Source organism: Varroa destructor, unplaced genomic scaffold (genome assembly GCF_002443255.2).
Source record: "Varroa destructor unplaced genomic scaffold, Vdes_3.0 BEIS01000002.1, whole genome shotgun sequence".
In the NCBI taxonomy this organism is placed as follows: Eukaryota; Metazoa; Arthropoda; class Arachnida; order Mesostigmata; family Varroidae; genus Varroa; species Varroa destructor.
The window spans coordinates 47,890,087-47,906,180 of NW_019211455.1; the positions used below are offsets into that span (position 1 = coordinate 47,890,087).

General features: G+C 40.3%; 3 protein-coding genes across 3 annotated transcripts in view; 2 read left to right on the forward strand and 1 right to left on the reverse strand.

The window, feature by feature from the left end:
* The window catches only part of LOC111245310 (uncharacterized), a 39,897-nt gene that overhangs the window by 17,017 nt on the left and 6,786 nt on the right, over positions 1-16,094 (forward strand). Inside the window, exon 3 of the mRNA XM_086978549.1 lies at positions 11,945-12,055. Within this exon, the coding sequence (XP_086834675.1) occupies positions 11,945-12,055 (111 nt within the window). The remainder of the gene's footprint in view (positions 1-11,944; positions 12,056-16,094) is intronic.
* On the reverse strand, positions 272-6,451 carry LOC111245309 (putative endochitinase). Its single transcript, XM_022793497.2, has 9 exons — positions 6,245-6,451; positions 4,754-4,856; positions 4,051-4,249; positions 3,791-3,907; positions 3,198-3,602; positions 2,273-2,460; positions 1,836-1,945; positions 1,303-1,428; positions 272-964 (listed from the first exon to the last, which is right to left on the reverse strand). The coding sequence occupies exons 1-9, from the start codon at positions 6,245-6,247 to the stop codon at positions 734-736; spliced, it is 1,482 nt and encodes a 493-aa protein (XP_022649232.1). The 5' UTR covers positions 6,248-6,451; the 3' UTR covers positions 272-733.
* The window catches only part of LOC111245308 (uncharacterized), a 7,529-nt gene continuing 3,508 nt past the window's right edge, over positions 12,074-16,094 (forward strand). Inside the window, exon 1 of the mRNA XM_022793495.2 lies at positions 12,074-15,997. Coding sequence (XP_022649230.1) covers positions 15,011-15,997 — 987 coding nt within the window. The 5' untranslated portion in view covers positions 12,074-15,010. The remainder of the gene's footprint in view (positions 15,998-16,094) is intronic.

The window sequence follows — 16,094 nt, forward strand, 5'->3', positions numbered from 1 at the left end:
TAACTACCAGAACATGAGCATTTACGTCCGATTCGTTATAAGCCACCTTTGGATCGTTATTTCGTAGATCGTCTTCTTTCGTTTTCATTGGAATAAGCGGATCACAGAGCGTTTGTTAAATCATCATTGTAGTGCTCACTGATCAATTAACTAAGGGCCAATAGTTTACGTCTCCCGAGGATGAGCTCGAGTGTACCCAAACGACTTCGATACTTTTCCAACTTGAGATACAGTATGAAAAAGTATCGTTCGAAGAAAGATTCATGACAAATCGGTCTCTCACCTTTATTGTTAGTAATGTACAAGGTAAGTTTCATGGTTTTAAATTATTAGCAGGGTCTAGTGGCTCTGCTGGCCAGCCTGTCGCTCACTGTTAAACTCACATTTGACAGCCTGTTGCTAGACCTTTGTTATACCCCATAGTACCATACACAAGGTTCTAATTATTTTATCCGTTAGCTCATCAGCCGACTAACTGCCTATCAAATTTATGTCGTTAAAATGACTGATGTGACAAAGCATGATCTTATTTGGCCGTCTGCTGTTATGAGCTGGCTAAAAAACGTATGAAGATTCAACGCTTCTGTGATGATTACGTGTTTTTGTTCGCTGCTAGTTCCAGCGTCATGGAACTCACTTCTTGGAATCTCAGTAGAAGTATGATGTCATTAAATTTTCAGATCATATTTAGTTTATACACATACAAATGGTTGATTGTAGCTGTTTTTACTAATTAGATGTCTGCTTTTGCGGCTTCGTGCAGTGCAAACGCAGCAATTCGGGTTAGCGGAAACGGCTCGCTCAAGACTTCTACCGGAAATTGATGCTCAGGATCGTCGACAGCAGTTAGATTCTTCCCAGCTTGAAGGTCATTTAGAATTTTAGCACATTTACCAAATGGGTCGTCCGCGTTCAGACTAAATATCATCACACCCCCGTAACGCTGTGCTCTTGCGAAGGCCGCCTGTAAATGTACAATCGGTATAATATGTATCACATATGGAAGCCATCGGAATGGTGGTAATACCGGCTCGAGCTGACTCCGTGTTACCGATTTATATAGAACAAGTGGTTCAGTATCTAACTAATCAGTAGATTTCAGGTTACAACTGTGCAAAGGAAGATCTAACACACGTGTCACGCATTTCGTGGCCATTGCCAACATCAGTGTTACTTACGTCAAGTATGTATAGATATAGTCTTGTATATAGTCTGTATATAGAAAGAAATAATCTTTTCAGTGACACGATGGCTTAAGCGTGCTCCAGAACAGTCACGCTGATCAACCCTATTTAGACTAACCTTTTCGGCGACGCTTCGCTCATTATCGTAGGAAATCCAGTTCCCCTCGCTGTCGTGAACAAATGGAACTCGCGCCTTATTATGGAAACGCACATTATATGGGTGCTTGGCAATAATTTCACACGTCTTCACGCACGCGATTGTGGCAATCAGTCACGGACGAAACATGTAAAATTAACAAATTTCCTTCCATTGACAGAGTATTCACCATTGTCACTCAAAGCTACCAAGTACTAGTCGAAACACTAACAAAGAACCTTAAATAAAGAACAAGAAATATATATATATCTATATATGCAAAGAGCATTTTGTTCACGTTAAGCTATTTGATGTCCTGGATGCAGATGAAGAAGCCTCAGTGTAAGTGCCAAAGTTTTACATAACTACCCTACACTTTTCTGACTTCGTAATTTAAATAGGGACAGGATCATTTATGCAGTGTCCTTAATTCTAGGTCAATTGCAATGTCTATGGGATGTAGAAGTTGTTAAGGCGAGTGCTATTTGTTCTATAAATACAAACGTACGATTTACCTTGTCGTAGCCGATATTAGCTCCGAGACTCGAGTATCCGTTAATGATAGCTAGGTGCCCTGCGAGCGTAGGCTTAGCGAGCTCGTAGGCAACTCCGTAGGTGGGGATGCCTTTTAGAGAGAGAGAGAGAGAGAGAGAGAATAGAGAAACTAGTTAGACGTAAGTTTATGCGCGAGAAAATACTCTCCAACCGATCGATTGTTTAGTGTTTCTTCCAAACTATATACATATCATGTTCTATGCGGTAGCATTGAAATCGTTTTGAAAAGAATCACGATGACTTGCTAATATGGTCTATGCGTGTTAAGTCATTCTTCGTGTAACGTCTTAGTTGTCGTGTAGGGGAACAAAGCACGCGGACAGATACGTACAATTGATTTTGTCTAGTGCGTCTAAAGTCATAATGCTAAGAAACAGAATAGAGAAAAATAGCTCACCGAGCAATAGCATATGCTTAGGCACTCCAAGATTAGCCCAGTTCTCCATTGAATAGTCAACAGCGAAAAGATTGAGTACATTCAAAACTCCTCCTTGTCCATAGAGAGCGTTGTGCAGGGCTGCTATTGGATGCCAGGGCTCGTACAGCACGAGGTCATACGTCATGACGTTGATAAATGTACAGTTACTTTTTGGAAAGCACAGAAGCAAAAGCGAACAGGATATTCACACCGTATCGTTATCTATGTACTTTCAATTTCCTGTATTATAAAGTTGGTTTTAGTGCTTCTAATTAAAGAAGACTATTGATGCAAATGAAGTGTGTGTGTGTGTGTGTGTGCCTCTTCGATTTCGCGTCATCTATAAATAGATGATGCATCCATATTCTTTGACTCTAACTGATGTCCTTCCGAGAAATGTCAACCAAACTTCCAACATGAATATTCTACAAACTAGCTAACTTACTTTTTGATTGCATTAATGTATTGCCTAGAAGTTGTTGCTGTTGATGTTGTTGTTAGTTGGTGATCACCCGTCAGTCAAAATATTAAATCCTTTAATTTGAGTTAACTTACGCCGCGTGAATTCAAGAAAACAACAGGACTTGGTCCTTTTACACGGAAAACAGACGGATCACTTTGACCTTAAGCTTGTTGACAGATCCACGTTTTTCCTGCTGTCGATTTCAGTAAATGCTGCTATGATGGAAACTACAATACCGAAATACGCTAAGCTCCGACAACGAACGCAGCCTAGGCCTACTAGTCTTAGTTAAGTGGCTAGTTCCATTTTCTTCGGGAAAAAGTATGCTGATTTTCTATCTTTTGGCAATGGTGGGCTTAGTCCTTTCCTACTGAAGTGCTTCATATGTACGATTCGTATAAAGGAAAGGAGACAGGTTCCGATGCAACATTTCTGACTCACTCTCGAAGGTGCTCGGGGCTGTAGCCTGCCGTCAGCGTGAATGGACCGGGTACCGCGACGCTCAGTTCCAACATGTCATTTTCTAAAAGAGCCATACCATTCATTCTGCGTGGCCTATCATTTATGCCACCCTCATCTGTAATAGTATCATTACTATTTGTTGGAAACGATTGAATCTGGTCACCAGTCAGCTGAGAACTTTCAGTTTCAACCATTGTCGGAGTGTCGTCACGTTGACTCAATGTACGCATAGCCCTAGTTCCGCTAATCGCGTTCAGAGTCAGTCGCGTTTGTTCAAGGAAACGTCCGAATTGACCACTTTGAAGAAATGTCGGAAATTCCCAGTCGAAGTCAACACCATCTAATCCCGTTAAACGGATCAGTTCCGCAAGTGACTTCTGAAATCTGAAAGGCGCAGATGCAGTTATGGGAAAATTTTGTATGACAATGATAATATTAGTAACAGTGGTAATAATGATGTTTTTGCCGTAAAAAAGATCCTGACGAATGCAACAAGGCGGTCCTAGCGTAATCGTTCCGGCAACGCGACTCGCTCTATTCTGCCTTTATTAATTTGCCATTTTCATACTCACAAATGAATACTTGCGCGATCAGCTACCATTTTCGAAAAGCTTTTTTGCCGTCCACCTCCCCCGCCAAAGGAGAGCATCATTTTAGTTGTGGGCGAAGGCCGGCCTTCGTTTACGAATCTACAAGCGAATAAATACAATAACCAATGAGCAAAACATTTTGAACTTAGAGAAAGCGCTAGTCCCCACTGTGGTTCAATAGTAAGTTTTTCAAGCGTCAGTATTGTTATATAATAAATATGAATTTCTCTGCTTCTTCTCACCTGGAGACTCCTTGAAGGCCCCCAACTGCAGTGAGATTCGGCTTGAAATCACTGCCCACGCTGGCAAAGCCCAGAATGATGTGTGAGCATACAGAATTTGTCGCTCGACGATTTCGACTGGTAGGCGGAAATTGGCTGAGACTTTTAAGTTGGTCGGGTTCTACTCCCCAGTGTAACCAACGATAGTAACACGCCGTGCCTAAATAATACTATCTATTTTAGTTGATGCATTCAGTTTTTCTGTCAACTGTTAGGTCCTTTTTTATTACGAACCCTTGACGTTGGACTACCTACAATTTCCATCTTCAAATAGGCCCGTTGATAAATAGCTTCGTCAATGCGCAGAGAAGGTTACGTAGCTAGACGTGAGACCGATATTTAATTACTGTTAGTCAACAAAATGGCTCAGTGACAGAATGGCTGTTCGGGTAGTACGCTTGCGTAGAATGGTACCCAAATATGAAAACGCAGGTCTACATACTCAACACACCTCACAACGTATAAAGCAAGTTAGTGATAACAATCTTACTGATCGTTACTTGTCAGTAAATTGGTTACCTTAAATTATGATTACATATCGTACGTATTTTGCGCTCTCTCTCTTATTTAAAGCGACGTACCTAGTCAAGCATGAACTTTTCCGTCATCCAGAATAAGCGGTACATATTTAAAGGGGAAAAACAATTGATAGTTTACTGCTTACGTGGACCGTTCGTAGGGGTGGAAACAGCTGATCTGTCGCGGGAGATCCAAATCGGCAAGAACAGAGTAATTAGCACGCGGCGCATCCCACAGCCGTTACCAAGCTAGAAACAATAACAATCATTATAGTTATTAGCAGCTACGTTTGTGTATATTGCAACTTAAACAAAGCAAAAAATCAATGCCTGAACTGAGCGTTTATGAATGCTTGAGGTTATAGCACAAAACAGACTATTGCTTGTGTCATAACAACAAAGTAAACATAGGAACAATATATCATTGTGTTATATCTCACTTTAGACCTTTAACCGCTGCCCAGTCTTTTCTAACTACTCGCTATATATATATATATATATATATATATATATATATATATATATATATATATATATATATTCTGATGTAATATTTTATACATCAGAATATATAGCGAGTAGTTAGAACAGTAGCGACTAGTAACTGGACATGTTGATATTTTGCCCTTTACTAGAGTTTTTTTGTTTTTTACTATTTTAGTACTATAGGAAAGGCAAAAGGGCACTCTAGCAAGACTGACTAGGTTATACAAGACGCCAAATGACAGAATAAGACGAGCGTCACTATCAGTTGAGATTTTAAACTGGTAACCTTTTTCGGAAACATATTAATCGATTGTTTACTATAGGAACCGACCCAGATGGCGTTAACTCAAATTTCTTAGCAACGGATTCTATGTATGATCTGTAATACATAGAACCCTGTTGTCTACGCGCTAATATAAGCTTGTATTTCGATCCACAGCGCGACGCACAAATCTCAGTAGACTGCCATGAACGTTTCTATCGGTATTAGCATGTCTCACCAGAATTACTTTTTTCTACTCTCGTCTGATTTGCTTTTACAGTGCACAAAATATATAGAAATAATAACTGGCTTTTGGCAAACGTCTCGCTTCCTCTCTTTCTGACAATAACGTCTGACGCGTTGCAATGTCTGACGGATAGCATAACAAGTTCTAGAAACGTCATCTTTTTACGTAAAAGCAATGACGCAACGTCAACGGCACAGCATATACCGACAACATCTCGGAGTCAACCATACACAATAAAGTGAGACACAGACGTAACTAAGCGGTCAATAAAAATTCTTCGAAGGGACCAAAGAGCATCCGGTGGCCATCAAATAAAAGGGGGAACATCATCGCATATATCGTTTCCCGACGTCAATCTCGCCTCTTCACTGCCACAACTATCCAACTTTTGCACATTAAACAAACGCAGCGTCGGATGCCCGGAGATTGATTTTGGCGGCAGGCTACCTGGCTCGAATCTAGGCCATCGTCTAGCATTTACGATCTACTATTCACATGCTACAATTTGCAATTGAATTTATTTTACTATATTTATCGGGGTCTGCACAACTGATTTCGGCACGGCAGTAAGGTGTTTCTGAAAGTACTTACATGGCTCTTCCAACTGATAAGAAATTCGTTCTTTTAAACTTATATGCTCACCATGAGAAATCCCCGTTTCGGTCCGCACTCTGAACAACGTTGCGAATGGCGAATGCTGCCGAGGTAGACGAACTTCGTACCTTGTTGGAACGTCAGTTGGTCAAAAAGCCAGTGAGTGGTCCAACCCACTATTGGGCATGCCACTTGTGCGCTCAATACTGCCGCTACCGGCAGCACAGTCGTCGTGCCGCGAGAGGTGACCGTCCTCACTCTTCTGCCATAGTTTTCTGAAGCTCTAAGCACGATACGACGAAGCGTAAAGCTGGACGAAATTAAAATCGAAGACGAAGAGGAAATAGAGAACGAGACCAACATGAACGAAGTAAAATCGAGCGCATGAAAACAAACGAAAGCGATCGTGCGGACGGGAAGATAAAAACGCTATGTTCTTCGCTGAGCCTTCTTCATTGACGCTACGTTGGGAGCGTTTTCATGAATACGCTGGGTGTGGCGGGAGTGTCGTGGTTAAAATCGACGAGTAAATCATCACCCAAGTGGCGGGTTTACGGCGAAAATGACTGCTGGGGCTAACCTCAGCGCAACACGGTATAATAAACGGTGGCCGCCTTTTTTTAAAGTGAGGCCAAGCAACACTGCCAACACTGGCAAAGTCACAGCAAATCGTATGTAGAATAAAATGAAGCCCAGAATCATTGTTTTAATGGTACATCATCCATTTACCAACCTCTCCGTGAGTCTAAATTCACTTGAAAACATCTTAACAGAATTGGCGTAGCAGCAACATTAAATAAAACACCACACCATTCACTAACACACATAGACGTCAAAGTTTTACGTTTCTTATCTATCGGTCGTTAGCATCATTTCCCAGAAAATGGCATTCTAATCTTATCATATGGGACAAGATTTTTATTACTAAAGGAAATAGACGAGAGTGAGGAAAGACGAGATACAAGATAGATCAGAGTTACGGATATGAAGCCGAGGTGTAAGTCTAGACGAATGGGATTTCGTATGAAGGCAGGGAAAAATCGACGCCGCCTTCATTTGAAAACTTGACGCTTTGTAGCGTCGGACACATCAAACCAATCGTCAGACTATTACGTGTCATCCTATGCTGAAGAAACGTAGGATGCTTGAGCCAAAAATGTTCCTCTTATATGATATCGAGGCGGGTGACAGCTAACTATTTGTCACTGATATTCTATGGCAGGGAGGTGATGACTAAAGCGTTCACAATGTAGAAGGTTTTGGGAAATAGTCAAGAATCAGTCACGTATACTTCAACAGCCTTTGAAAGAAGGAAAAATGTTGGAAAAGTTGAAGGACTAAGTTTGTCAACGCAAGCCAAATGCTCCGCTATTCAAGACGCTACCATTTACAGCCTAGCTGGCGAGGAATACGCTAGTAGAATAAATTATTTGTACATGTTCCGTACGTGTACGAATGCATCTACCACTACGAAGATGATTAATGATAATATCTAATGTGTCGCATTTTATTTCGATATTAAAAAACACCTTTAATAGGCGTTGGAGTTAGAGATGAATGGAAATCGACAGTCTTTCGTATGAATTTTCGAACGGTTCATCCTAGGGCACCGATATCTTCTGCTGTAAATGTTGTCTGCAAACACCCAAGCGGCTGGATTGCGGAGTACGTAAGCCATAGAACTATGTGTAATTAGTGATAGAGCCATCTGAACGAACGCGATCACATTGGAAACAAGGACTGCCACCCGTACGGTACAGCTAAGCTCGTTTACGCCGCTTAAGTTATCAACAAACGTGTAAATATTACGACCGTCAACAAACAACTACTGAGGTCCATTCTCCTTTTCGAGGTCTAAGACGGTAGCAATAAACAATAGTTCTCTAAGGCATGTGCGTATCATGAAGATAATATACTGAACGAATTATTGGTTCACTCCATAAACAAGCCTTCTGCAGGCCAACCTAGAGAAAAAAAAAAAATAACCAGCTGCAGTGAACAATACTCTTTCGAACACTTCAAGCAAAACATTTCCGTTTGTCGTCGAACAGACGAAGTAGTTGACAGTTAGATACACGGTATATGAAGCTGCTCTGTATTTAAATAAACGATGTTTTGAATTCAGCCGATTCTAGATAGTGGGTTTTATTTATTCTCTTATTCAAGTCTCGTTTGTTTGGCAACGCAGGACTCGAGTGAACCTCTTCGGGTTTAAAACAGTACTTGTAATAGGATAGAAACGTATGGAAAACTTTTTTAGCTGACAGTTTACGATTGCTTTATCTTAGTTATGGTAAGGGTATTTTTAACATAAATACCTTATCGGTATGTCCTTACTGAGTAAATCTAATAGAGATAAGAAGTGTCACCGCTGCGCACATCTTCTGTAAATATATTGAAACAGCTGTGAAACGACATATCTGAGATTCTCTCCTATCAGCTTCTAAATGATTTAGAAGGTGATACACAGGTAACAGCTCTGCCTGGAACCGATCATAACACATTGTTACGGATCGTAGCGTACTGCACTATGAAAAATTAAACGTAAGTAAACGTCGTCGGCTTCATACTCAAGTTAGTGAGATGCAATTCCGCCTTCAACTATAACCTTTTTAACCCTTTTATTTATTAGACAGAGGGAGAATATCGTTAACATTCATAATCAGACAATTAGTGTTACCGCTTAAATCATATTGATACTTATATATGTTATTATTGATGAAAGGATGTTGGAGGTACAAACTGACTAACTACGGAAATGCATCGTAATAGCCCCTTTTTCGTTTACAAGTTAGCGATAGAGAAGAACTTAATATCGATAAACTTCAGTACTATCCGACTGTCGATTGACTTGATGATAATTACGCCGACTACAGCCTTTCAACAAATAAGTTTATCAAACTTACCAAATATTCTCGCATCGAGAACTGTAAGAAAATTCAACTTGTTTTGATTTTTCAAGACCTCGTTCGTAAATAGGCGCTTCTTTGGGTTAGATAGAATTGTCATTTTCTATTACCAAACCTCATTCGGCTAGCTCTAATCCTTGTCTATGTAATTGCTTATCTTTGAAAAACCCTAGGTCAGCTCTTAATTGGTCTAGAACAAAACGACTGATATAAGCAATGCCTATTGGGCTATTGTCACCGTTAGATAATCAGCCTGACCCGACGCGAGTATCCTGTTTTGCTTTTGACTACTTGGCTTACAGACCTTTCCTACAGTTTGGAAGACATTTATAAAGCATGTCGGCCGAACACACATCAACCCTTTCTTTGTCTCTCTCTGTGCGTGTGTGTATCTCCTTCAATAAGGTAACATTCTTTATATCCCAATTCGAATCGCAACGCTCTATATCGGGAAGGAACGATGTCGAGTAGAAATGAAAAAAAAAAACTCGTTACGTTTTGTCGTAGGATATTAATGATGACCAGCAACTTCTTTCGATCTGAAGTCCCGCAAAAATTCTGTCAGCTATTACTTGATAGCTCGCTAAGTGTTAACTTTCGATATCTCTGTTTCGGTAGGCGACTCTGCGTAAAAGATTTTTTACAGCTTCAATGTAAGTGAAGATTATCTCGTTTATGATGGTAACAAGTTTGTGAGTTCGTAGCCAAACTCGATGCTGCTACGCAATAGAAGATAGTAAGACTTTGCCATCTATTTTGAATTACTTTTCGGTAGGATTTTGAGATATCGTATTTATAGATATTTATCTATTACAGTTAGCTTGTGCAATGTTTCAAATCGAGGAGCCAGTACTTGTTCAGTGCTTGAAATCTAATGGCCATTTGTCCCTGTTCCATTAAACCAGTTCCGTGTACTTGCATGGGTAATTGCCCTACATACGTAAAATCCGAACGAATCTGGAATTCTTCAGTTATAAAGTCATATTAGCGGAATCCAGTCACTTAGGACACTTTCATCCTAAAATTAGCTTCTAATAAAGTATTCCACAGCAAAGATATGATTACATCATGGATAGCAGGTCCTTTTTCGAAACCTGGTCTCGAAACTATGCTGCTTAATGCACTAAGTAATGCTCAATTCACTTTTAATTCTCTCTACACATTTCACGTATGTATGTCTCGCTTAAGGCCGCTAGATTTTCTAAAAAAAAAATTACGAAGGCCTATTGTCGACATGCTCGAGAGATTGGGTCCCGTACCCGGGCCCTCCGCTTCTATACAGTTAGTTTGGTTTGGGACCTTAACCTCTTTATTCTCTACTAAATAGATCCGTTTTGGCTTAACTTATCTAGGCCAAATAGCGGTCGTTTGCTAAATAGGTACTTTTTGTTTGTCCTGTCGAATACTTCCCTCAGATCCGATCTCTCTTGGCTTACCGAAAATAATCTATTATGATTGTATGTTTCCATTTTGATTTTTATTGATGGCTTTGAATCAATTTGAATTAATTGGTGATTTTTTTTTCTAGTGGTCTATTGAAGACTCTCGATGGTGTCATTAGTGAACGGCCGAAAGTTCTATCTAATTCTGAAGGATCATTGAGTTGATGAATAAAATCTATCAGATCATTGCAAGAAGGCAACCTTCTACAATATCTAGAATATTATTTGCTTCGAACCAGTCTGCAACAAATTCAATATCATCTTTTATAACATTTCCCCAGCATTAGTGAAACTGATTCTATATTTCTATTTCTTATATATTTGAGTGTCGACTCGGAGGTTTGACCTATATACTCCTAGCTAAGTATATAATACCTTCTAGTCCCCGCTTGAGCAGATGCCAGATGGTAGAACTATCCCGATTGTCTTAAGTATCCCGTCTACTAGTTCAGTAGTTCCACGTGTCTGTTTCGTTAGACTCGCGCCATTTGAAAATGTTGAGTTTTTTGAAATCCTGAAGCACTATTTTAGCGTTAGTTTTTGTATAAAAATAGTAATTTCTGGATGATTTAGTTCTTTCTCTGAATTTTATAGCTAACTTTTATGATGAATCTTCCTTCGTCTGCCTCGTAAAAGTTATAGAATAAAACGAAATGTTTAGTTATGAGTTCTGAATAATTGTAAATATGTTGTGCCAGAATCTATTTGACATGACCGTAATAGTAGCTTGTTTTTCTGTAGTCCTTGTTTTATAATCTTGTTTTTTATGCACAGTGGCGTTCTGTTATAAAAGGAAGAAAGCATACGATAGATATTTGCTTAATTTCGCTTAAATTTAGACTTATTTTTATAAACTTATGTTTGTCATTACAAGCGCACGACATGACGACACAAGTATTTTTCTTAACCGTACTACTTCCAGAAGCATTTGACTTGTTTCAGCCTTCACTATATGCCTAAACTCAGACTGTGGTTGTTTTACGAGCAGCATTGGCTAATTGTTATTATTTATTCATTGTATATATATATATATATATATATATATATATATATATATATGTGAACAAAGGCATTGGTGTCAAATCAAGTTGTCGCTCAGGTATCCTAAAAATATTATGTAGAGTTTGACTCGTGCTCGGTAGAGCGCTTTGTTATTCGGTGTAACTTAACTAAAAAACAAAACTTATAAGCATCATGTTCATAAATCAAGTATGTTAAACTATAAGAATACACTTTCGCCCATATGCCCTATACCACAAAGTTGAAACGTAATACAATCTTTTTAAGTTCTTATCCGCCGCTTTAACTCACCTAAATTCACGTTACACCTTTACCTGCCTTCACTCCCTTTCCTTTATTATTTAGCTTTAACGGTATACCATTTTTGATTGTTCCAGCATTCGAAGCACATTGTTTCACCATCGTCAACGAAAACCCTTCACGATCACAAGCTTCTGCTACAGCCCGAGGCCTTCCGCCTACTACCACAGATTCTTATAAGCACAGAGGTATGCAAAGTCGTTTTTAGCATCTCTCACTGGAACATTGAAAGTTTCCATTTTGGAAAAAGCGCTAAAGCAAGCTTTTCACATGATTAAATTGACAAGAATAGCGAGCTGTCCTTCGAAAGTGGTAATTTTACTTTGTCTCATCAAATAGCCACCAGATAAATTATCAGAGTTAAAAACCGAGTAGTCATTGACCTGGCCTTTATCGTTGGGCGCCCTTAGTGTCCTGCAAGTAACCCAAGGCTGGTCCTTCTGAAAACTGAAAAGAATCAACGCGGCGTAGCGGACCTACTAGATCTTTAAGAGGATTTGAGTGACACATCTGTCTACGGCCACTGGCGAGACAGAACCTATTTTATGTGGATCGCAAGTTCACTTTATGTACCTATTAGCTGATTTTTGATTTGGGATTCGTCGGTTATCTTTGTGATCGAAGGTGCACAACTTTGAGGAGCCTATAGCTCAGCGTCCTACGTAACCTAAAATATATTACCTTGGATTTTGAGGATAAGTTTGCTAAGGTATGACGCGACAAAAAAATCCGTTTAGATGAGAAAATTTCAAGACACATCAGTAGCCCAAACTAAAATAGAACAACAAATCACTCGGTAATGTTAATGTTTATAACGGAACAACAAACCTCACATGTAATGACTGTAATAGGCAAAGTTTATACGGCAGCGCGAAAATGGCTTTGTATAAAATCACAACAAGAAATATATCTAGTTAGCTAAAGTTATTACATGCCTTTCGGTAGTAATCGCATTGACTCTTTAAATAAGCTTTACAAAGAATAGAGCGTATTTTCGACTCATTGTTCACTGCTAATCTTATTGTGTATTGCGTTCAGAAACAGCGTCGACGGTAATTTTTTTTATCTTCAAAAGAGCATAGGAAACCATTCAATAGGGAGATTGTGATATTTACATTATTTATCGCATGAGCGTTCGGCGTTCGAGTGGGCCTCGAGTACAAAATATGGCCAAGGATGAGGTATGGTATCCGACTACGTAATCAAAATCAATGTCCTCTGTAAGAATGAAGGCGTGAGGGAGCTCTTCGAAACTTTCAAGCCATCTATAACGAAGAGACCCTCGTCTTGATCTAACCACTAGACGATGTGCCTGAAATTGTCTCGTAGATACACACAATCAACCTTCCTGGCCGGAGATCAATATTCGACCCGACTATATCTATACGGAAGTCTTTGCGTGCAGCACAACCAATTTGAGACCACGGGTATGCGTCGAGTGCTGCGCCACGATCCACTGACCTCTTCGTACGTTCTGTACATATCAACTGACGGCGTAACGAAGTTTTCTAGTCGGAGAAACTCGTCTTATAGAACGCGCTTACTATCTTCTATGAAAATCTATATTCAACAGTTCTTCCATAGATTCACGATAAATAATACTTGATAATAATTAGTGCTGGATTTTCTTATAAATCTTATCTAAACTAAAGCCGATCTGCCGATGTTCCCTTCAATGCCTCATTCGATTTTGCTACAGGACGGCATTTTTCAGCCTCTATGCGCGCTTTGCTCTGTGAAACTTGGATAGTGGAGGCGTTGCCCTACCCTCCCTCTCCGCTATTGTGTTGTCAATGTGGCGGGCTCGAAGACCACAGCTCGTCATCGGTGCCATCTCTGCGCTAGTTATCCGATGGTATAGAACGCCATTGCGACCTAGCTGACAAGTGAACCACCTAACGAACGTTGCTTCGCCGACGCTGCCATCGAATACATAGCGCAGAAACGTGTAGGAGACGAAGTCTACTACAGGGCATAGAGACAGGATAAACCTATATATATATATATATATATATATATATATATATATATATATATATAGATGAAAGCACGAAAAATGTGACTTTTCTTCCTTTAATATGCTTCTGAAAATAAAACTAGCGAGCGTAGCAGTGCTTGCTTACGGCGAAGATCACGGTAACGGTGATGATAATGGTGCTGTTGTCGACGACGTCGGTGCTATTGATGTTGATGACGCTAGTGTCACACTAGAGCTCTTGAATAGAATTGCAGATGCAGTTCCAGCATTAGACGTTTCGGAAGCTTCAAACTATCAACATGCCGCTCTTTCTATGAATGTTACCGGCGACGGCGACGACGACGACGCTCTGTAGTTACTTCGGCCATCATCCAACAGCAACGTCTCAGTCATGGTTAATGTTATTGTCAATGTTGTTTCTGGTTCTGTCGAGGCCATTGCTACAATGCCGAAGTCAACAAAGTTCGAGACCAACATCAGCTGAAGTTGGTCGAAAAAAATGAAAGCATTCAGAAAGGAGGTTCGTAGTTGGTTTGTTGTCGGCAGGGGACAATGGCAACGCTATGACTGTTCTGCTATTGACGTCTATGATATCTACTTAGATCGACTGCTGCCGTTGACCACTAACTTCGGTGTGGCTCTGGTTTAGTCAGTTTCGGATTGCCGTTAGCGAAGACGGAAGCAGGACTCGAAAAGGTGTCCAGTAGAACAAGCAGACGGATCGGTCGCCCGTTCACATCTGTTGGGCGTGGGAAGGTCCGACACATAAACTGACATTCGAAGAGCCCGAACTGATTTCAACAGATCGGCCTCAACCAGAAAACAAGTTCAACGAAACGGCAAATTTGTGTAGAGCAATCGGGCTATAGCAAATGCAGCAAAGTAAGGTGGATTGCGCGCCTACATCACACTTAGCAACATTGACATCAAAATATAGGTGTATAGTCAACGGTGTACGATGCGCGAAGATTACGTAGAAAATTAGTCGTATTCGCAGAACTGGATAAAATACAGCGGTGAATGAAAGCCTCTACACAGCAGCAGAATAGGTCTAAGAAATGAAAATGCAGGAAAAAGTCTCCGAGCATTGACTAGGAACAGTGAAATGCAGTGCTCGTCGTAGGTCTAAGTTGTGTCCAGCAGGTTAAGCTTGAGGTGCGCAGCCATGATTAGGAAAAAGGAAAACGCGGACGACAGGAAGATGTTTGCGATGGAGGATAGTTCAGCTTCGGAGCAATGGAAGTTCCATAAAGTTCGAAGAGCTGTTTGTGACAATCGAGATGTACGCCGGATTGATTTGCGCGGCCTTCGATGTCTGATTGTGTCTGATACAAATCAGCGTTTGGCAAGCTTCTCTGTATGTGTTTCATGTGGATTAGCTGATGGACTTGAAATAGCTGCGCTACAACAGGCTATTCGAAGTTCAGAAAGATTCGCACGATTCGAGGACTTCATTAAACTAAACAATGGTGCCGTATATCCTCCTGATGTACGGGTAGACTATACGGTGTATGGGTTCGAAGTGCATCAGTCTGCATTGACCTTGGCTGCAATTAAATTCGCCGAGGTCATCGCAGTCGGGGAGCTCGGATCAGTGGCTGGCAAGAAAGCATTGTTGACTAATATTTATGCTAGAAGCTCCGAAAATGAAGTTCTAGCTGGCCTCCTAGGAAAAACTCATCCGTTTAGTAAGTTGCTCGCCTTGTTCCAACAGGACTCAACGTGTCTTACCGATACTGGACTCGAAGAACAGTTTAAAACATTCTATAATGCAACTCATAGTTCTCTAGCACTAAGTGGCAAGCAAAGCATTGATGAGCTGGCTACCATTGCCGAAAAGTTTTCTCGTATCTTTCCTTCGGTAGAATCTTCACCAGCCCGTGAATTCACAGCCGGTAGTTTTCTGAAAGAATATAGTGTGAAGCAAGAATTGTCCCATATTACAGAGTTTCCACGAGATCTACTTGATAAGCTTGTTATAGTAAACTCAAATGTCTTAGGTAAATTTATTGTTACATGGCCGCTGAGTCCTAAATCGTTGGGTGATTACAGCTGCAAGCCACTTTACTTTGTGTCATACTTACTTCAACAGAATCGTCCAGGTGGCCTCCTGAGCCATCTGAAGAGGGAAGGTTTGGTATATGATATTCAGGTATGTATGAACATTGTCAAGAATAAAATGATACGTAATGTTCCTATTTTTGCCACTGTCTTTACTGAACGTACCTATATATATATATATATATGTG